The sequence below is a fragment of the Neopelma chrysocephalum genome, unplaced genomic scaffold (assembly GCF_003984885.1).
Source record: "Neopelma chrysocephalum unplaced genomic scaffold, ASM398488v2 Primary Assembly neopelma1_75, whole genome shotgun sequence".
Lineage (NCBI taxonomy): Eukaryota > Metazoa > Chordata > Aves > Passeriformes > Pipridae > Neopelma > Neopelma chrysocephalum.
This window is the reverse complement of record NW_020897736.1, coordinates 8970928-8993480: the sequence shown is the minus strand read 5'-3', so window position 1 is coordinate 8993480 and position 22553 is coordinate 8970928. Positions and strand designations below refer to the sequence as shown.

Below are 22553 nucleotides of genomic sequence, written 5' to 3'. Positions count from 1 at the left end.
TAGAGGAGAAGAAAAGGAAAGCTAGAAAGCGTTCAATGTGGTTAAAAAGGGGACCCCAAAATGAAATTCTGCTGCCTGGTGCCAAGGGTGATAGAGTAACTTAGAGATGAAAATAGGTGCTACTAGACTGTTCATAAATGTGAGAAACTTAAAAATAGCAACCAGAACATCAAAAGAGCTGAAAAATGCATGGTTTGACAAATCATTGCATTGGAGACCATGGTTATGTGCCTGGTTTTACCTTCTGACATTGAGGGGCACTCTGGAGAAAACCACATCCCTGCCATCCCCTGTGCATCTCTCAAAGCTTTAAGCTTTAATTTCCGGAGTTTCAAGCCTCTCTAGCATGAAATTGGATTGTTTAAATTTTTAAAAGGAATAGTGGACAAAAACCAATATCTATATCATGATTTGTAGATGGTGTAACATTTTTGAGACTCTTCTACACAGAATTAAAAATGATTTTGTATTGGGATCAACTGAAACCACTTATATAACTTAAGTGAGACTGACTGAAGTGCTTGGTGTTATTATTCCCAACAGTATCCAAAATGCATTGTGAAAATGCAAAAGATTTTCATTACACCTTGAATACAAAATATTGTGTCTTTGTGGTTTGCAAGACTGGTGTCTCAAAAAAAAAAAGGATTCAGTTGTTTCATAGCACTAAAAAAAACCTACAGCAGCTTGAAAAAAAATTTTAAAATGTAATTTGAATCACAGTGACTATTTGTGGTTTGTTCACTAATTATCTGGGCTGTGACTGAAGCAGGGGGTTGGTTACTGACCCTGCACCAGTCCCAGGCTGATGGAGTGTTTGGGGAAAGGTGACCATCCTTCCTCCACCCCTCTCATTCAGTGGCTGGGAGGGAAGTGGTGCCTCTGCCAGCCCTGCCTGGGAGGGGCTGTGGAGAGTGGGAGGCACTCAGAGTCCTGCGACGCAGTTCAGAGGAGCTGCTGCAACTCAAATCACCCAAGTCAGCTTTAAATAAGGCAGTGTGAGTATTAATTATAAAGGATCTTGGCAGCACAGAGTCTGTGCACTCTGCAGTTTGACCGGAGGAGCTGAGCTCTGTGCCCATGCAAGATATGGACAAGATCTCACCCAGGAGAGCAACAGCCACATCACTATATATATGTATTTAAACACATGCCACACGCACACACACACACACATATATATATATATATACACGCACACTTTCATAGGAAGAACAGAAGTGCATTCCTCCTCTGCAGCTCATGAACAGAACAAGGAGTGATGTGAGAGCCGAATAAAACTCCTTGTCTGAAGCAGATCCTTGTTCAGACGGGTCTGTAATGATGGGGTTGCTTCTTGAGCTTCACTTACCAGGCCCCAAAATCACTGGAGTAATCCAGGGGAGGGGAGGACAGGTGTGAGCATGTGCTTGCCATGGTGCTCAGCAGCATCGGGGAGTGCAGCAAGGTTTCATGGCTGGGCTGGCTGTCAGCCCAGAGACACAAAGCTGTGGCAAATCTGAAGGCTGGGATGTGACCAAACAAACCATGGTTAAAATGAAAAGTGATTCAGACAGCTGGGGTTCAGGCTGTGGTGTGAGGAGCAGGCAAGACACCACCTTTATCCCCAAGCTGTTGTACGGGTAAAATGCACCAGACGTGCATGGTGAGGAGGACACTGTGTTTGGCCAGAAGCACCTGCTAGAGCATTGCCCCAAAAAGCCATGCTGGGAAACAGCCCCAAACTCTGGGCTTAGCCAGGTGAAGACTCAAGTTTACCATTATTTTACAAGTTTAGGTTGCTTGTTACCATCCAGAGGCCTTTTGGCACAAATGTGCCTAACCTGTGGGAGGGAGCTCTCCATCCCAGAGCCACCAGCATCACCAGTTTGGACTGGCCTTGCTGCTGGAGGGAGCAGCAGGACGGAGCAGCAAAGAACAAAGGGAGCTGCTGCTGTCATTTAGGGCAGTTAACTACATTCATGGGGCACCTCGTGCACCTGCATCCCCTGCCTGAGTAGCATCAATGCTCTCTTTTGTTTCACTCTTGATGAGAGAAGAGCCTTAATTGGGCATGAAGAAATCCATCAAGCAGCAGCCTGGTGCAGCCGTAGGGTCCCCACAGCATCTGGCAGCTGCCGTGCCGCTCAATGGCTGATGGCTGCCCCAAAATAGCCCAAATATCATCCAACCCCTCCACCCCCCCACCAAGCACTGCTGCAGGAGGTGAACCTGAATCTCTGCTCCCGCTGCTCATGAACAGCACAAGGGCTTTATGGCTCACTGGTGCTGGGGCTTGGTGGAGTCAGGTCCCAGCTATTTGCTGGAAACAGAGACAATAAATTATGTTTCCAATACGAGGAGATGCTCAGAGAACCAGACCAGAGGGCTTGACGCAGCCCACTAAAGCAAGGGGAAATTCCTAGTTGTTTTTGTGCATACAAACACAGCAGGGACCAACCTGCATGGCAGTGAGGTGAAATGGGAACTCAGCCAGGGATTTCAATAGCTGCAGGGTCCTGCTCATGGTTTAATGCATTTTTACAACAAGGGTGAACAGGACCCTTTCTGGGAATAGAAGCATCACCAGCAATTTCATCCCCCTGAATAATTTGCTTATAACTTGCCTGTGCTTTGATCCAGCAGCTGCTTCAAGGGCATCAGAAAAAAAACCCTTCTCCCATCCTCTTTTCACCACCCAGCACACCCCTGTTGTGCTGCTATAGATTTATCTCAATAATCTCTGTAGGCACAGCAAGGACATCCTGACGGCTTTGGATGTCTCCCTGGCACAGCACTGACATCCACCCCAGGTGGGCAAACAAGCTCAGTCTTCCCCCTCCTTCACCAGCAAAGGGGGTTCCAGGCTCTCCCCATTTAATCCCATGGCATTTCACGGTCTTGCCTCCCCTCTCGCCCCTTCTAGTCAATGAAAATAAATACAAAATAAAAATAAAACCCCTGCACATTTATTTCATTTCCTCTATTTTTATTTAAAAAGAAGGTTTGCTAACAGCAATCAGTACCATGGCCCAGGCCCCTCAATACAACAGTTGGCTTTTGCAGTCCCTGCAGCTCCATCCCTGCTCTGTGCCGGTGACAAACCAGGGAATTATCCGTCTTTAACAACCACTCCTGAATCACGGGAAGCTCCTTGGGATTGCAGATTACTTCCATCTTGCAGTTTTACACTCTGTCTCCTTCTGTCTCAGCTTAAGCTGAGATTCACAGCCAGGTTCAGCTTTATCGTGCAACTAAACTCAAGTAAAAATAATAATAATAAAAAAAAGTGCCAGGTTTTAAAAAAAATACATAAAAGAAATAATTTTCTGGTGCTGGAAAGAAACATCCCCTTGGTGGCAGATTAGCCCACATTTATCCACTATAATGTTGCTTATACCTTAATCTTAAGCATCTTCATCTGACACTAATTAGCAGGCTGGAGGCTCCTATGGGTACAGTAGCTTCTATGGCCCAAAACATGAAAGAGAGCTCTTCCTTTTACCACTTGAAGCACTCGAGTTTTTAAAGAGACGATGTCAAGTATTTCAGCCTCAAACTGCACACTTTTTAACTTAAAAAACACAGCAGTAGGAGGAGGCCCAAAGGTGATGATACCCAGCCATGGCAGCATTGCAGCACAAGCCCAAGGTTTGCCTGTGCTGTGTTATTTACTCTCCCACAGATTAAACCCAAACAGCCCTTGCTGAACCCTGGACTCACCTCCATTCTGGCACTGAGTGCTAATTAGGAGACAAATAGAATAGGCTATAGAAGCAGAAAATTACACAGGCTCATCAGATCAATCTACTTCCCTCAAAACCCCCCAAAATCAGAGAAAAGCAAATGTGGTTATAAAAAATCCTTTATATTTTGGGTTCTCTCTGAAAAAAAAAAAAGGGAAAAGATTATTTCTATGACGTTCATCACCAGGCAAGCATCCCATCAAATCCATCCAACAACCTATTTAACTGTTGAGAGTAAGAGATAATTAGGGCTTGAAAAGACGGACAGAGTAGAACTTCAGGAATTCAGTGCTGTGTGCTGGTTCTTTGTGGAGAAACTGAAAATAAATTATTTAGACTTGATAAAGTCCCTTGAAGTCTTGCAGACTTTCTGCTTGGCTGGGTCCAGGCCTATCACCCATATTTCGGCAGTTATTTCTGGAGGGGGAGAGAAGGCAGGCTGCTTAGCAGATACCAGCTGGGAATTAAGAGCTGGATGTACTTATGGTTTTCACGAGCCCTGACAGATGTTGAGTGTCTTTGTGGCACAGTGAGACACTTAATACTAACAGTGCCAGTTTGCAGCAGCAAACCTCCTTCCTGCCACGTTCCAGCATCTCTGCTCCTTTCTCGCTCATTAGAAAAGGAAGAGAAATACACATTCAGCATCCTCCTCACTGTCTGCCTGGCTCAACACTGATGTGCCCCTTCTCTGGAGGCCCTCACACCTCTCCATGTAAATGTCACTGGGATCAGCTTAGCACTGCTCCCTGCCACCCTCCTGGAGATCCATCTGCAGCCCTGGAGGCTTCTCCCTCTCCTCTCCAAAGGCTGTGCTCAGCCTGGTGGTCCATGTTTGGATGGATCTGTGCGCGGCTGCCGGGGACTGATCCCTGCTGGGCAGACTGGTCCTGCTTGGAGCCATGGACAGTCCCTTGGCCGTGAGAGCCACCAACAAACCTTCCCTGCCCACCCCATTCCCTGCCCCTTCCCCTCCCCGCCACGAGCACGGGGCCAAGAACACACCTCGCTGCGGTGCCAGCGCCGGCGTCCTTGGCCAAACAAACTAACTACCAACCTCGGACCAGTCACGACAAACGGCTTACGTTTACCCATCACCTAACATACCCTCAAAAACCAAGGCCACCTTCACATCTTTTGGATGTAGGGCGAACGCCCTTCGAGCCCAGTGAGCCCACAGCAAGGGGTCTCGCCCAGGCCAGTCACGCCAGATGCTCCCGCACCTCTCCTGCCCCTCCCTTGGTGAACACCAAACAGTTATAATACTCAGGTCAATATATATAGGTACCACGTATATGTATTTGTGTCACTGTCCTGCGTGTTGACAAAGACAACCAACCCCACCAGGCACCACTTGTCCTTTCCGCCCCCTCCCCTTCCTCCCATGGCTGTGCAGGAACGTGGCCGGGGACCACCCTACGTGGCCCCATCACACTCCCCCACAGTCAGCTTCAAGGCTCCTTGCTGGTGCAGCGTCTTTAAGGCTTTGAACTCCAAGGGCATGGTGTGCGGGCTGGCCTGTGAGGTGTAGCCATACTTCAGGCTGTCGTAGTAGTGGTATTTGACCGGGTTCTGGTTCTGGTCCAGGGGAAAGGGCCAGAAGCCGTAGAGATAGATCTGGTTGCAGAAGCGAGTGGCCAAGGTGTACATGAGGAGGCCAGTGGTGGGTCGCTTGATGTGCACCTTGTTGGTCAGCCAGTACCTGCAAAGGGAGAGGGAAGCCTGTTACTCACCCCGCACAACCAAGCTTGTGTCTTGCACATTTTCTCTCTCCAGCCTCTGACTGAGATATATTGGTGATTCAAAGTGAGAGGTTTCTGACTAGCAGAGAGTTCTCCATGCCAAGAAAAAGCCTCTCTAGGGACTGTATCCTCCTGCTCTCTGTCTGCTGGTTACATCACACTTGTTGCCATGGCACTGAAGCATCTCGTGCCTTGGCAATCTTTTATGAAAAACAAATTGCTTGCAACAGTGGCCTTCGGTACTTCAGCCTACAATTATCTTCCAATCAACCCAGGAGATCAATACCATAGACCAAACCACCCACATCAAGTAGACTCCAGCAACCCCTTGAAGCAGACAAAGTCACACGCAGGCTGATGATTTTCATTGATAAATGAAGATTTTTACTCTGACAGTAAACACAACAGGGCTGTAAAAACATTTGCCTTGGAACAAAGGGTCACCAGGCTGAAAGAGCTAAAACACACTGCTGAGTTCCCATTACACCCAGCGACTGCTGCTGTGATCCTGGACCAAGATACATCACCACACTCTGCAGCATCAGTCCATCAGACACACAATACAGCACATTGCAATATATAACGTGAGATATGGAGGTCAGCCGTGCTTGCTGCTGGGAAGCACGTTAGTTTTTATGAGGGATGGCAAAAAGAAAAGGGGAAGGATGTACTGATGCAGGAGCAGAAACGGTATCAGCGGTTGTATTTTGGGCTGCCGATAAAAGTTATTGCAGCATCAACATCCTGTAAGAAGATGTTTCCAGCCCCCAGTATTTATTGCACAGGCAACATAGATGGTTTGCTCAGCAGAAAAACACCACCAGCGGAGCAAAATCAGAAAGTAAAAGGCTTGGGGAGGTAGAAGATGTCCCCATCGGGTGCACTCCCTCCTCCCTCAGCACATCCCATGGCAGCACTGTCCCACAGCAAGCAGGGATGGTGCAGACAGCTCATCCTGCTGTGCCACAGCCTGTTTGAGCCTTTGGATTATTTTTAACAGATATTTCCAAGGGCCTGAGCTCAAGTGAGTGATTGGCAGGCCCTTGGATAAAAGACATGAGGAAGCGGAGTAGAGCACGTGGCATTTCTGTGCTCTCACCCAACGTTTGGGATCCTGAGCCGGGTCCTGCAGTCCCAGCGGAGCCCTGGGAAGTGTCTTCCTCCTCATTTGCACTTTTTGCTGGGCTCCTGAGGGTCTGATGCTCAGACAGCAGGAACCCTTGGGAGAGCTGAGCCTTAATCCTGCAAATTAGCTTTTCACGAAAGCCATTAAAATTTAGCAACCAAGGCACAAAACGTGCTTGCTTGTTCTCAGCCAGATAAGAGAGAAATTGACTTTTCTGGTGAAATCAAATTCTGGAAGCAGAGTAACTGCCTTGGCATGTGCAGGAAGGGCAAAGGGAGGATTTTTGTGGTCCCACACCCAGAGGTGTCAAAGCTCCTGCAGCTTTAGCAAAGGATGAGTACGATGTTTTGGGAAGGAGGCTCTTGCCTGACTCATCTTGGCATCCAGCACGAAAAAGTAGCAACAGGGGGAAAACCAAAAACTCAGCAGCACAGCATCAGCATTTCCTGGGCTTGCCTGGCCATACGGGTTGCACTGTGGGGACACAGCACAGCTCACTGTGGTGTGAAGGCAGTCTGCTCCCACAGGTAGCCATAAACCTGCCTCCTTGATGAGTTTATGGGTAAGCACATTAGACCTCCTGCTCGCAGAGGGAAATGGGAGATTATCACAACCATTTAACACTGTGAATTAGGGTATCCTCATGCAGCAGGGAAGCTACTGGGAAGAACTGTCAAGCCATACTAACCAGCTGGCTTTGGGGGAAGACAACTGTCTAGGTTTGTCCAAGCTGCTTTAGCCTTAAAATCCTCCTTTTATCAATTTTTATCAATTTACCAGCTGGAACACAGAAAGATACTGGTGACCTTCTGCCTGCCCAAAATATTAACTTTTGTGTTTTGTTGAGAGGCTGTAAAATCTCTATGAACATACAAGGACCCTGATAGCAAGATGAAGTGACTCTTGCACATGGGCACAGGACATTCATGTGACCATTGGTTTCATGCATAATAACAATGACAAAATGACCTGGGCCAAACACTGAAGCAGCCTCCAGACCATGCCATCCTCTGCAACCCAGCATGCACAAAAAACCTTACCAAGACTAACAAGTGTACACAACCCACCACCCAAAAGCAGCCCTACAGAAACCAACCTGGCATACCCACCTCAGCACACACAGCTAGTGAGCATTCACTCAATAATATTCGGGTAGGGAACACTGACAATTCAGTTTTTTATAATAAAAATTAAAACCTGGCTCTTTTGTCTGTACTTCCTTCTATTGCAGGCAGGGTATTGCAAAAATGAGAAGGATCCAAAGCTTGCTCCTACAGCATCATAAATTTTCACCACAGCTTTGGGAAAGGGTGATGGACTCCAGGTTGTCCCAGCCCACCCACGCGGGTGACACACATAGCACGTAATGCCCAAACCATAACACATGCCATGCAACAGCACCTGCAATTTTTTTCCTGGACAGTGAAAGTGGGAAATTCTCTGGTGAGATCTGGGAAATACTTTTTAATGACTGGTTTGTGATGGGAGTGTGGGAGCTATGCAAGAAGATGTCCCTCTTATCTCTCCCACCACTGTCCAAGTGAGACAGTGGCCACATTCTTGGTGCAGGAGAGAACAGCTGGGGATGGAAATAAAACCTAATTAATTCTGTAAATCCAAATGAGGTTGTCTGGGCGCACATGGAATGCTGTGTCAACATCACACCTCTAATATGTGAGGTCCAGGATTTTAATTAGGAGGAAAGATAATCTTGAAGCAGGCAGTAATTATTTTTCGAATTGGCTACACCAATCACCATAACTATCAACTGAAACATTTTATGGAAAGAGACAGCAATTAAAAGAGAAGAGCAAAGAGCAGTCCTGAAACCCAATTCCTCCATTCTCAGCAGCATGGACCTCCTTCAGAAGCTGGTGCTGTGTCTGTAAATAAACCCTCAGGGGTGGAAGCAGTTACAGAGATAGGCGGGAGCCTGAGCAGGATGCAGCTATGAACAGGAACCGTGATGCTGTCAGGGAAAAATTGCCTGAGACAGCTCTTGTTTTGGATCATGATAGTGACAGATGGAAAATGCCATCAGATCTTCAAGGCCATCTTTTGTAAGGAGGCAGCCTAGACACAAGCCCTAGCACCTGCTTGAACTAAGACTTGATGAAGGCCAAGGACAGAGACTTTAAGAAGAGCAGCTCAGAGAGTCTTATCCTAGCTGGTGGGTGGTTCTGGTTGCTCCTCATCTCTTAATCATCAATTGGAGATTAGAATTCTCCTAAGCAGAACTGCTGCCAGGTGTCTGACCATTGTCTCCTGTGAGATGGCTGCTCTGTAGCCATAGGGAAAGCAACTGCTGTATTTGGACCTTAAAGCCCAGTGGGAATCCTTCAGGAGACAACGCTCTGAAACTGCCCCTAGGAAGCCACAGCTGCCACACCAGACAGGGATGGTGTCAGCCTCCCTATTGCACACCTGGAGCAATGTGCACACCACCTCACTGACAGCATTCATTCTCCCCCAGCATCACTGAATTTGGGGGGCCAAGCCTGGCCTGGATTTGGGCTGAAATGCTGGATGCAAAACTCCTCCATGCAGGCAGCATTTGAGGACCACTAGCGAGGGCAGGGTCCTGCTCTGTGCTTACCCATCACCTCCTGACATGCCTGAAAAAACCCTAAAATAATTTGTATCCTCCAGGTAAGGGTTAACCCGCAGGACAAAATGAACAGAAAATCCATTGCCCTGATGAAATGAATAAAAGACTCAGGTCAATGAAGAAATCAAATTTCAGCAGTATCAGCTGCATTATTTAGTGATACAAATCAGAATAGCTGAAATAATGCAATTTCAGACCCTTTTAAAACAGCTTATTCATAAAAGTGTGATATAAACACAAGCTGTTGTGGAGGTGCTAGTCCTTGACTGGCAGAAGCGTATTATCAGTCTGCCACACACATCCTGCTCCCAGTAATACTCAGGAAAAACCAGACACAGATAATGAGAGCGAGCGCTCCGACCGTGCTCCACACTCACGTTGGTGCAGGTGGGGACAGGACCCTGGCAGGGCACAACACATATCCTGGTGCTGGGTGGATGGAGATAAAGTGCTGGAGTACAGGGAGCAACTGCTATCCCCCCATCCAGCTCCTCCCAGCCCTTTTCTGTCCAGGTATCCAGTCTCCTCTGTCACCACCACCAAAACAGCCAAGAGCCATGTACAGTGATGAGATGTGTGCTGGACAGGCAGGCATGGGCATGTTCCCACCCAGAGTCATGCTAACATTGACTCCAAAAGCTAGATCTGGAGTCAGAGCTGTGCTTTATCCCCAGGCTGGGCAAAGCCCAAACACCAAACCAAACCTCCCTGCCCAGACTGAATCCCTACTGTGTGGCCTGGCTCTGCTTTTGGTGACTTGGCACCAGCAAATCAATGCTGAATCACAGATAATCGACTCTCTTCTCCTCCAGGTCTTGAGCTCTGTGATGCCCTTTCAAACACATATGGTACTCAACACCCATAAGTTAGAACATTTGAAAACAGACAGAAGAGGAGGAAAGCAACTAGGAAGAGAACTACCCTATTCATTTCCCCTTTCCTACCTATGTCAGATTCCTTCTTTTGACACAGAAAAGACTAAAACTTCTTCCCAATGAAATGGAACAAATTAACGGTCTTGGAATCCCAGTGTAGACACATCACAGCTTGGGTACAACGTTTTTCAAGCACAGAAGGGGTGAGAATAATTGCTCACACAAGGATTTATTTGTAGGATATCTACTGACCTAACACATACTTGACTTCACAGAGTGTTCGTAGTTCCTCCCACATCCCACCGCAGTCACACACTTGTGAATGGCTGTTTTCTCCCCCTACACCCTTTGGCCATCTTGTTCCCTCACCTGAGCACAGGACTGCTGTCCTTAACCTGTCTGTAGAACCAGAGAGGAAGGGCTTTAAGGCATGAGACCCCAGGGCAGGGCGAGGAGCCCCTGTAAGCATGAAAGGGAGGAAGTATGAAGTAGCTGGTTTAGAAAATCTGCAGGTGGGTGATGCTGGTGGACACAGCAGAACCGATCTCGAGACAGAGGGTTAGAAAAGCTGAGCCGGGAGGGCTGTGAAAAGGAAAAGCAGCAGCTGAGGTTTGATGTGTTAGAGAAAAGAAGAGTCCGTGGAGGGATGCAAAAGAGTGCAATCAAAGCAACAGGTCAGGAGAATCATCTGCACACAATTGTCCTGTGTGGCCATAAGCAGGCAAAAGCTGTTGGAAAAGATCTGGCATAACCTGAACACAAGGTGAGGAGGGATCAGGGGAGGCTTTCCAACACACATGGATGGAAAGGCATCTGGCCCTGAAAACTCAGTGAAGGCTTAACCACACTTGGGTGTGAGGACCCAGGCAGACATCCAAGGCAAAGATGAATCCACCTTATGCCCTGCCAGGCTGTACTTCTGAGGAGATATGGCAGAATGGCACTATGGACCCTGAGCAGGGTGATCGCTGTCCTGAACTGTCACAGCTATTTGGACATTAAACCTAATGGGAGACTAAGCCAAGGAGCTGGAAGGTTTATTGATTTTTAATTTTTTTTTCTTTCAAGAAGCCCTTAACAAAACATTATAGGATTAGAATTGCTTACTGCCAAGAGACCCTTGTGATGGACACAGTGAGAAATGCTAGACCAGATTAGACAAGGCAAAGTGCAACGTGTCTGTGAATTCTCTGCAAGGAGTGACAGGCAAACCTCCAGACACAATTATTTTCCCTCTCTTCCCACATTTCACGTTATTTCTCTAACAAAAGCTGCTTGGCAATAAGGATTATTACAAGGCTTTTTGGAGACACTAACACATAACTTCTAAGGGGCTTGCTTGTTTCCCAGCCAGGCGCCCACCAGAAGAATTGCTCAGGAGACATTTTACAGGATCACTGCAAAACCCTGAAATGCACAGTACCATCCCCACAAACTGGCTCCCTGCTACCACACAGCTTCCATCTCCAGCCTGAGGTGTGACTCTGCTTCCTTCTGACCACCTCCACTGAAATGCTAAAGGCTCTGTGCCCTCCTGGCGTGAAGATGGTGAGTTGAACCGTGTAAGAGGAGTCTCTGTCCTATTGCACCGATTATGTGGAAGCAACAACAAAAAAAGCTATCAGCAAACATTTAAGGCACCCTCACAGCTAGAAAGGTGATGTCTCAAATGATGCTGTTAAGGACAACAAAACCAAATGCTTTTTACTTATCTCAGCAACGCACACTCTACAAATGCCCCGAATGCACTGAAAATTATAGGAAAAATGCTCAGTTGCCACTGAAATGCATTTTGGTTTGAGGGAAAGCAGAGCAGGACAATAAATACTGTGGTTCAAGGAGGATTCAAAGACTCACAAATGTATTTCACTGGTAGTGAAGGAAGGTAAGGCAGAGCTTTTGTAGCCAAATTGAAGATGGCTGAGACGTCAGCCTTTGTAGAAAGTGCTATTCTAAAACATGTGTCTTGGCTGAAAGACTTACCCTATTTTTTTGTGATATCCAAATCAACTCAGGGTAGATTATAAAGGGTAGTTTTATCCAGCAAAAGAGAAGATGAGACATATCTGCAACTGCAGCCCACTGCAGCACAGAGGGATGTGCTGTAGGGCTTTGTGAATTGTTGATTCTCTGCTGCAAATTGCCACATGCCACAAATTTTATTTGTTTCACAAATCTCAGATCTGTCAAAAAAAGTGTAATGCTATGAACCAGCATGTTCCACAGATGAGAGACAGAGGAAGTTGTTGGAGACCATAAACCTCATAAGCAAAAATAAGGCATGATTATAGGAATTAGGCAGTGTCAGAGAAGATGAATAAGTAAACTCTTAGTGATTCTGGTCAGTTTGACCTGACAAAAGACTCCTTCTTCACCTCCAACAACATCCTATCAATTACTCTGAGCAGATGGGCAAGACAACCCTACTAGTACCTGAGAAACTTCCTATATAGCACCAAGAGCATCAGCCACCTTCCTCTTGTGCCCAATTCACTCAATACTGCCTGAATCAGTATTACTGCTCTTAAATCCATCAAAGTCCACACCTGAGGAAGCTGCACCAAGGAAAGGGTTAATGCTGACTCTGGCCTTCCCCCAGAGTCACACAGCCCTTTGTCCCCCAGCCCTGGGTGACCCCTCTGTGGGTTCCTTGGCCAGGCCACAACACTCTGGTTAGGTGTTGAAGTGCTCCCATCAGTTCTGGCTTTCTGAGGGGGCTGCAGTTTTCATTACATTAATTGGTAATCAGCAGGCATCCTTATTTTCCCACTGATAAGTGTGAGAGCAGGAGGGCAGGTCAGGCAGCAGCTCCCTTGGCTTAGAGGGCAATTCCTGACAAGGATTATCACTGGTTTCTATGGTTCTAAATTAATTAGTGCTGCACTAATTCTGTCTCTGTTCTGCCACAACCCACCTTTCTCCATTGCCCCCCACACAGTGACCAGCCCAAGGACAGGATGGAGGTCTCGGCTGTATTTCCAACCCGGACCTTAGAGCCTGTCATCAGCATCATCCAACCATGTGCTGGTACCACAGCTATCCCAGACACCACCAACTCACTCCACTTGCTCGCTGGTCTGACTGGTTGCATCCCTCTGAGCCCCAGCAGGTTTTGAGAAGCCCAAACCCAAGTTCCTTGCACGGGACCCCAGTAAAGCCCACAGTTACACCAACATGTGCAAAAGGAAGACACTACCTGAAGCCAAGGGGAGAGGGGGTGCATTGCTCCATGCACCGAGAGACAGTGCTGAACTCCTGGCCTTCTCCCAAAATCCCTGCACCTCCTCCAGCCAGGAAGGACCTGGTAGCCAGGAGTGGTGGCTCAAACACTGCTCTGTTGGAGCTGCACAGGGATAAGCAGCATGCCAGCCAGCCCAGCTGGACTGCAGGGCTGTGACACAGGGCTGTGACACCAGGAAGGTGCCGTGAGCTGGAAGATAATCTCAGCAGCTGCGCTTGTGGAGGCATCCTCCTCTCCCATGGGAAAGTGATGCCCAGCCCTTGCCAATCCCTCTGCAAAGCTTCCTATGGGAAGTTTCTGGCACTGGGAATGGTTGCCAGCACTGGATTAGTAGCATGTTGATTTAAAGGGCTTATTACAGGAGCTTAATTCTATTTTGACAGATGAAAGTAAGTCAATTACAGCTAGAAATAGCTCAGAATTTGGGTTGTGGGTTTTTTTCCCTTCCTGTCTTCCCTTTCTGTGAGTTGTGGTATCACTTCCTTCCCTTTCTTTACCTCAAAGCCAGTGTTTTCTGTAAGATGCCTCTCTGGCCCGGGTAAGCCTCTAACACAGGCACTTGGGGCAGATGTGGTTCTTCTTGCTCATTATTGCTGCCTGGGGGGCACCAGAGCCTCCAGTCCTTCCAGCCAGCCCAGGCTGCCCTGGAGCATCCCCTTAGGCTTGATCCTGCAGGAAACGACCCCAAAACCTGTCCCCTGCCCACCCCCATCACCCAGCACTGACCAACTGACCAGTAGAGCTCAGGCTCAGAGATGTGGGGGGACAAGTGCTCAAATCAATCAAGGAACAGTAATACTGAGACTTAGCAGTGGGAGCACCAGCTACACAAGGAAATTTCTACCCTGCAAAATCAACAGGGTCTAGTCAGGATCAGAGGACAACTACTGCCATAAGCCATCTCCAGCAAAAGGCACTGCCTGCCTAGACTCCCTAAATGTCTATGGGATCATGACTCTCCCTAGAGAAATAAGGCATGGAAGCAAGAGCCGACCCCATCCCCAAGTCATTGACATCAAAGTCTCACCTCTAGGGCTCTCTTTCCTTTATAACCTCTCCATCCCCACCACACCTGTGTCTCCTGTACACCACACATGTCCCTCCTGAAGATGCCAGGATAGAGCAGAAAGACCCCTTCCTTGCCTCCCAGCAAGCCCATTCCCCACCACCTGGCCCTGTTTATCTGATCAGCAGGGCCAGATCAGGTCACTCTCCTCCTGTCCAGGCTGGCACAGGACCTGAGGACCTGTGTGAGACTTGCACGTCACTCAAGCACAAGGTGACAAATCTCACTGCTAAGCTCAGTGCACACATGTTTCTCCAAGGAAAACTCAAATCATAGGCTGGAGAGTAAGGTGACACCCCAAGAAAGCACTGGAAGACTGAGACTTGGTATATTGCTAAAAGCCCTCACGCTCAAAGAACAGAGCACGAAGCCCCTGTTCACAAGGTGGTCTCCAGCTCTTATCTAGGGACCATCCACCACCCGTGGAATCCTCCTCATGGTCTGCAGAAAGAAACAACTTGCACTGTTTTCCTCCAGCACAAACCCATCCATCGCTCTCCAGCTCAGGAAGCTCAGGAAATCCTGGCTCGGAGCACACCGGAGACGCTCTCACCCTCGGACAGCGTGCAGCAGGCGCAGCGAGGGGTAGGCAGTCCTGACGTTGATGTGGTGCTTCAGGATGAGCTCGTTCACCCACTCCACTCGCTCCTTGCCCCCCTTGGCCATGAACGCCGGGATCCAGAGGATGCTGCCGTTGAGGCTGTGCAGGCGTTGCAGCAGCTTCTCCCTCCAAGTCTCGTTAACCAGGTCCTCGAAGGCCCGTTGGATGACTGAGGGGTTCATGGTCACCAGGTCTGTCTTCATGCCCACGTCCTGTGAGTACTCCTGGACAGGGGCCAGATTGCACCTGTGAGGGGAAACACCAAACAGTCCTTTTGAACCGACTGAGAGAGGGCAGTGACAGGCACGAGGGGTGTGCGATGCCAAAAGCCAGGGCCAGTGACAGATGTGCCCGTTCACCCTCGCTTCTGGGAGGAAAAAGAGGGGGAATGAGCCTCTGCAATAAATCAGCAAGGATGAGCTGTCTCAGTATCAGGCCACCATTCCTCAGCATGATGGTATGTGCATGCATGTCCCTCTGGGACAATGCTAATAACAGCCATAACTGTGGTGTCTGGTGGGTGGTTTGTACAGATTGGTGGCTCTTCTGGTGCCGTTCAAAAATAACACCAGCCACAAACCTCTTGTCTTTGCTCCCACGGCAGATTTGAAACAAAACAGCCTTTCTCACACAAGGAAAGCACTTGCCTCTTAATTCCAGCCCTGCTGGAGTAACATTATCCCAAGTCCCTTTTCTCCTCCTAGTGAGTCTCTGCGAACAGCAGACCCAGTGGCACCGCTGGTGATACTGACACCAGAGGGAGGGGGATGCCAGGACATGGTCTCCACAGGGTCTGGCCGTCTGGAGGCTGTGCCCTACAAAAAATATCTCTTTCTATACCATTAATTAGTGCCTCCTCTCAGGCTGTGCACGTGGACACAGGCCACATGCCATGAGCTCCTTTGTAACAACAGGGATGAGGATAAACTGCCATCAAACCACCCTCACAATACAGTGGCTTCCTACGGCTCCTTGGGGGGTGGGGATCTGTGGCTAGTAAGCCATGTCCATGCCATGCACATGGCACAGAGCAAATGGCACTGGGAACCAGCTGATGGGGGGATTCAAGTAGATGTTCCCCCAGCATCATAAAAACTAGAGGGTACCCGTGTGTTTGCACACAGCAAGCTCTGCTGTGGTTTCTGACAGTTACAGTATCTAACGAGCAGGAATCGCATCCCAACCATCTGCCTCGATAATCAGCCATCATTACTGTTTTCCCTACTTCACAGATGGGGAAACTAAGGAAATGGTTAAAAGAAAATCCAGCTACTGGCACACAGGGCCTTTCCGATCCACTCATCACTGGAGTCAAGTCACTAAAAATAAACATTGGATCTGTATCCTGGACACAGACCCCATCACTGGTCACTGCCAACCCTGCTGGAAAGGCTGCCTGGATGGAGCAAACCTTCCTCAGGAAGATGCAGGTTCAATTGATGGCTCAGATAACCTACGGTGGGAAGAGCATGTCCATGCCAAACCTGCACTAGCACATGGCTGGGGAGAAGCCACTCAAAATCCCAGTCCTCACATCCAGAGAAGCTTTTCTCCTGCCACTTTGCTGCCTGATGTGAAAGCAGCTCCTCAGACTTTGCCAGAACGGCAATAAGCAGTTTTTCCCTTTGCTCACTCAGGTTACACTTAACGATAATGCTCCATCCCCTGTGGATAGACTGGAGCTGCCAGCCACCAGGCAGGCTGGAGCAGCCAGGTTTGAGTGGGGGGCAGAGGTGACATTATCCTCGTTCCCACGTCACGCCGGCACTGCCTCTGTGAGCTGCTGATGGATTGGGCTGTCTTCATAATAGACTCACCAGAAAACAAATGTCTGCATGTACATAAATCATCAGTGGACTCCTACAGCCCCTCAGCTAACAGCTGTGCAGGGGTGTTGGGGATGGGAGGGCAGGAGCTCCTCCTCTCCACTTCAAACACCTCCAGCAGTGACTTCACTGTGTCCCAGTGGGGCTCAGGAAGTGTTCTGCAGGTCCCTGGGACAGTGTGGGGACATCTGTGCTGGGGATGGAACAGTCACAGGGGAGTGTCAGACCTGGGCATGCACAAGTGTGGTGCCAGGGCACTGTGTGATGCTTGAGGGCAGGAGTGATTTGGGGAAGAACTGAGCTTGTGAGAGTCCAGGACAGGGTTTGCAAGAGGGCAACCAAGTGGGAGAAGAGGAGGGAGCACCCAGAACTGGGGGTGCTGGGGGTGAATAGTGCCCCGGGGGGGGTGCTAATGGTGCACCATGAGAAGACACGGGGTGCATTTGCAAGAACACTGAGGGAGCACTTGGAGATGACTGGAAGAGTTTGCAGCAGGACGTTTGCATCGGTGAACTTCACACGTGCACGTGGGACTGTGAGGCTGTGCTGCCCCACACCACCAGGACTGCAGCCCCTTCCACTGCTCTGAACCCGCTGGAGCCCCCCCAGCTGCACTGAGGCACAGGGGCAAGTCCCTACCTTATGACGAAGCTGTGTGCATCGATCTCGGGGCCGCAGCCGCTGCTGAGCAGGACCCCCGAGTTGCCCACGATGGCACAGGTGGGGAACTGCTTGCCCTTGAGGGGAGAGGTGCGGGGCAGCAGCTCGTACAGGTTCTGAGAGACGTTCATGGTGCTGTCCCTGTCAAACACGTAGTGGATGATGTCCCCCGGCTTCAGTGTCCCCTTCAGCACTGAAATGTCCTTCTCTGCGTCCAGGAACTTCAAGATCTGTTTCCTGAGGACAGGGAAGAAAACAGCCCCATCAGGTGAGGTACAGAGATAACTTGGGTCATACATAAGATGAGCTCTTGCCTCCTGGCTGCCCTCACTCTCTGGCCAGTCCATCTGACAGATGCTCAACAGCTTACAAACAGGTATCTCCACCCTTACTACCCATCTCTGCTTGGGGCAGCTGAGCATGGTCAGCTCACTGTTAGTGGGGGGGTCCCTGAGTTTATCCTGGGAAGGGGCTCTCTTTCTTCTCTCTGTGACCCATGGCCTGCACACATTAATTCCACTTGGCCTGAAAAACAAGGGGCTCAAGTGCTCCTTGTTCCGTCGTTGCCAGGCCAGCTGGTTCAGCTGGGAATTCATTTCCAAGCGATCGCTTACAGATATGAAGCCCAGCTCAGCAAGAGATAAGTCTTTTTATTTCTTCTTTGACTTCTTTAGATGATATACAGAGGCAATTTGCCAGCTTGCACTGGAGAAGACCAAATCTGTCTCTTGTCCTATAGGTAATTACCAGTACCTGATCTTCAAAGAGAGTGTCTGGTTGTGTCTCCATTTGGATGAGGCTGGTTTAATGTTGTGCTTAATGCTTTCATTACTTCTGTCAACAACAGCTGGAGACGAAGAGTCATTTATTACTACTTCAGCTCTAGAGAAAAGAAAGTCAGGGAAAGGGAGAGAGGAAGGATCTGTTAGCATCCCAATGGCACTTCTAATCACTGTCTTCTGGCTCTGGCTGCTGGAATTCAAACTTCTTCAGAAAAGCAAAATTGTAGTTATTAGCTAAACAAGAACTGAAAGCCAGTTTGTATGCTGCTACACTCAACCAGACAGACACAAATCCTTAAATACCTGCTCGCTTCCACGAACACAGACTGACAGCCAGACACAGTTCTACAGAAAACACACTCATACATCGAGCTGCAGAAAGGTGTGCACAAAAACCCACACACAGGCTCTGCAAAGACAGGCTGGCAGATGGACACTTACAGACAAGACACCCCAGGCAGCCCCCAGAATTCACTAAGAAGTCTCCTAGCCAAGGCTGCTGCCCTGTTGCCTCTTGGAATCCCATGAGGATCCCAAAGCGGAGCCAGCTCAGCTCCTGGAGAGGATAAAAATCCTCCTCAGAGAGGAGCAACCCTCGCTCCACCCAAAGGAGAAATTAATTCAGCTGAGCTGCTGGGTGCTGCTTGTGAGACTGGGCTGTGAGCATCTTGCACCAATCAGGGGCAGCCTGGCTCGCTGGAAACTTCTTCCCTGGCTAGAATTGAGCATGAGGATTTCAGCACCCGTATCGCCTGTTCCAGACCAACAAATGAGCAACAGCCAGATGCTGGAGATAATCACTGGGAGAACCCAGCTTTTAATCCCTGCTCTAAGAAGCAAATCAGCCCCAGCACTTCAGTGCTGTTTAAATCAAATAGCATGAATTGAAGGAGTCTCCAAATATTTGGTTCCAGCCAGCTGCCCTCCAAAAACAATAGCCAAGCATCTCATCAGGAAGCTGTGCGTGTATCTGCAGCCCTGAAAAAGCCTTCACACAACAGAGCACTGAAAAATACACAGCCAAAGTACTCACTATCAGCTAAAAGGAATCTCTCTCTCTCTCTGGTGCAAAGGGCTTTTTCCAGCTGGGAAATGGTTTGTAAATAAATGCATTTATAAAAAGCATGTAAACCCCAAGGAGGGAGCAGAGTGAAAGATGAAGCAGAGCTGGCGGCTCAGGCTCGTGGACAACATCCAGCTCCTGAGAACACATCTCCAGCACAGGGAAAGTGCTCCCCGGGACACATTGCGGCTCACACAGTGTAATGTTTCAGAAAGGCAAGGAAATGTGTTTATAAATGCTGGCTGCCAGTGTCCTGGTGTGTGTTTGTACAATACCTCTCTAGAGGTTGCCAGTCTGTTGGATTTGTTTGCATCTTGCATTTTGCCATATCGCTTGTGTCTTGCAGAGCTTACTTAGAAGGTGTCAAAAATCATAACGGAAGTAGGGTAAAGAAATCTTGGGAATAACTACAGTATTTTTGTTTTTGTCCATTTTCTGTGTTTTGATCATGGGTGGTGACATCATCACAGAATGATATCACACTTTCTCACACGGTGTCACTAAGCTTTTCAACTGTGCCACTTGGTAACGCTGGGCTGACAGGGAATCACTGTAAAAATAACACAGGGAGACACTGAATGAGGCTGTGATGCCATGGAATGACTCTGCAATGGAGCGACGTTCCTGGAGTGCATTGCGATAAAACTGAATGGAGTTCTGACCTCAAACACAGCGATCTCTCTTCTATTAGCACTTAAAACTATGGAAATAGCAACTCTATCACTGACTTATTTTCACAATAAGTAACTCTTTCTCATTCTCTCAATCACCGGAACTTGCAGATCCTTGGTTATTTGCAAATGATTATTGCATTGAGCTGGGAGAAGGAGGGGGAGAAACGATTAAGAAAATGCAAAGCAGAAGTGAAAAGAAACAGATACATTTGCTAAATCAGAACAGCACTATCCAGCGAAGAGGAGAAGCAGATTAATAGCTGCCTTACAGCAAAAACAAATGAACACAAAATCTAATTTACAAACCTATTAGATTTGCTATGTAAGCTGTTCACAGCTGATCTGATTGTACCTCTGCCTCCAGAACTCCTGCAAGACAAAGGAAATGCATTATTTATAAATCCAACTTCTCTTTGCCAAGCATTGTTCAACAGTCAAGAGATCCTGCTCTGAAGGGCTCCGAGTGGAGACACTGCCATGCCGTTCGAGTCCCACCCCATGCAGAAGGGAGATGTCCTGACGCCTCTGAAGGGCTTTTCATCCACCGTCACTGCTGCCCTACTGTGACCGTAAAATGATTCTGGCAAAAAAATCTCTGAGGCAGCCCAATTAATAATACCTGCATGATCTAACCAGCCATCAAAGACATCTGGTCTCTGCTGTCAAAGCAGCGTGCAGCCGATCGCTGCATTAAATACATCTCTGCTTCTCTTTACGAGTCACGTGTCAGCAGTGCACAGAGAAGGTCTCCTTCAGCTCCAGGATGCCCAGGGACTTTTGCTGTCCTTTTCAGGCAGGGACTGAGCTGAATGATCGGGACGGGATTCCCACCGTTGTGTTTATGTGGGCTTTTAGTTGAGACTGTCCAATATCTCTATTTTGCCCAGATTGAGTCACCAGCCTCCTGGTGACCTGTGGAGACTCATCTTCACAGTGCACCTTCTCCCAGCTTCCAGTGACCCAAGACTCCATGCCAGCCCCCTCCAATCCCATGAGTGCCCTGAAGCCTCTTGTTCCCACTATTAGTGTAGCCTGGCTGAAGCTACGAGGCCAACTCACCACAGTCATTCACATGCTGGAACTCAAACCTAAGTGACAGCACTGTCATTCCCATGGCCTGACACCACCACACATGGACAGGTGCCAGACCAGCCTGAGCATGACCTGTAGGAAAGAACAGCCAAAGTTTCCAGCACCTATATGATGCTATAATGAAGAACAGACGGGACCAAGCCCCTTCAGAAACCTACACCACTCACACGATCTGTGTATCCTCACTTAAAAATAAATACATACAGGTATTGGTCTGTATCTAGCTGGCTGAAGAGCCCCTTCTTGCTTTAGCTTGCTGCTTTTAAAGGAGTCACAAAGAATGAGTTGCCCACCTTGTGATGCTCAGTGGGAGTCAGACATACTTTAACTGCCACACTGCTCCGTTTTATTGTTTCCATTGCACAGATATCCCAATGAACACACTCATAAAGAGAACCAAATTCTCTTCCAGCAGAAATACAGTTACCTGGAAATATATACCTTAATGAAAACGTATCTCAGGAGAATGTATTTCTGTGAGTTCTGAAAAAAACCCCAAATGCATTAGACATAACTGAAAAAGAAACAGAGTGTGTGAACATTCGGTGCCATTAAAAAAAGATTTTCAGAGTTGCGGGATGTGACATAAATCCCTTCATTAGGCTGAGCACAGGCCTCAGCACCACACAACATCAAACCCTTGGAAATGCCATGATGATTGTCCCTTTCCTCCCTCCTGCCAGAGACCATCTATGGCCAAGTTAGAGCGATTCCTGCTCCGACACCCTCCTCCTTCCTTTGACAGACCTGAGAGTCGGCGAGCTGTTTCATTTTTTGGTGCATCAAGGGAACAGCAGGACTAGCTCATTCCTAGAGCCTACTGGCATTTAACAAGCCTCTGCTTTAATGGGGTTCACCACAGGGTGTGGGAGCAGACTAGATTAGTGTGCAAACCACGCATCTGCTCAGATATGTCTCCTCTGAAGGAGCCTTCCAAATGGGATTCACACTCCTTCACACTTGCTGTAGGACAGACTATGCTTACAGAAAGAAATGGTTTTTTCTCTAAATAAGTGCTAGTTCACAATCTCTGTGAAAGGGAAAAAAAAGATGCCGGGGAAATTAGGAAGTAGAGAAGACTTGTTATTGTTAGCTCCCACCTCATCCATGTTTTGTGGCTACAGCAGGACTGATCCAAAGCATCACAACATATTATTCAAATGCATTTATACAGTCTAGCCTTACATGCCCCCAGTGACAGATCTGTGCAAGTCTTCTCCTGGAATTAAGGCTGGAGAAGCTGGACATTAGGTAGGCATGTTGAAAGCACATCTCCCAGCTGACTTTGTGCAGTATGGTGGGGAAAGAGACTGGTTGCCAGGTCCCTGGCTGAGAAACCCCTCAAGGACAGTTTCAGGGGTTACTCTTTTCCCTTCACACACAGTGAAAAGCAAAAATATTGCAATGCAAACAGACCACAGAGTGTTCTGCTGTCATACACAAACATGGAGGGGATGGCTCATTGGTGGAGG

At 48.3% G+C, this 22553-nt stretch overlaps 1 protein-coding gene across 1 annotated transcript in view; it reads right to left on the bottom strand.

The window, feature by feature from the left end:
* Positions 1-2947: 2947 nt before the first annotated feature.
* The window catches only part of ST8SIA2 (ST8 alpha-N-acetyl-neuraminide alpha-2,8-sialyltransferase 2), a 32206-nt gene continuing 12600 nt past the window's right edge, over positions 2948-22553 (bottom strand). Inside the window, exons 2-6 of the mRNA XM_027688486.1 lie at positions 20296-20358; positions 18224-18352; positions 17450-17707; positions 14937-15230; positions 2948-5427 (exon numbers count right to left, since the gene is read on the bottom strand). Of these exons, the coding sequence (XP_027544287.1) occupies positions 5142-5427; positions 14937-15230; positions 17450-17707; positions 18224-18352; positions 20296-20358 (1030 nt within the window). The 3' untranslated portion in view covers positions 2948-5141. The remainder of the gene's footprint in view (positions 5428-14936; positions 15231-17449; positions 17708-18223; positions 18353-20295; positions 20359-22553) is intronic.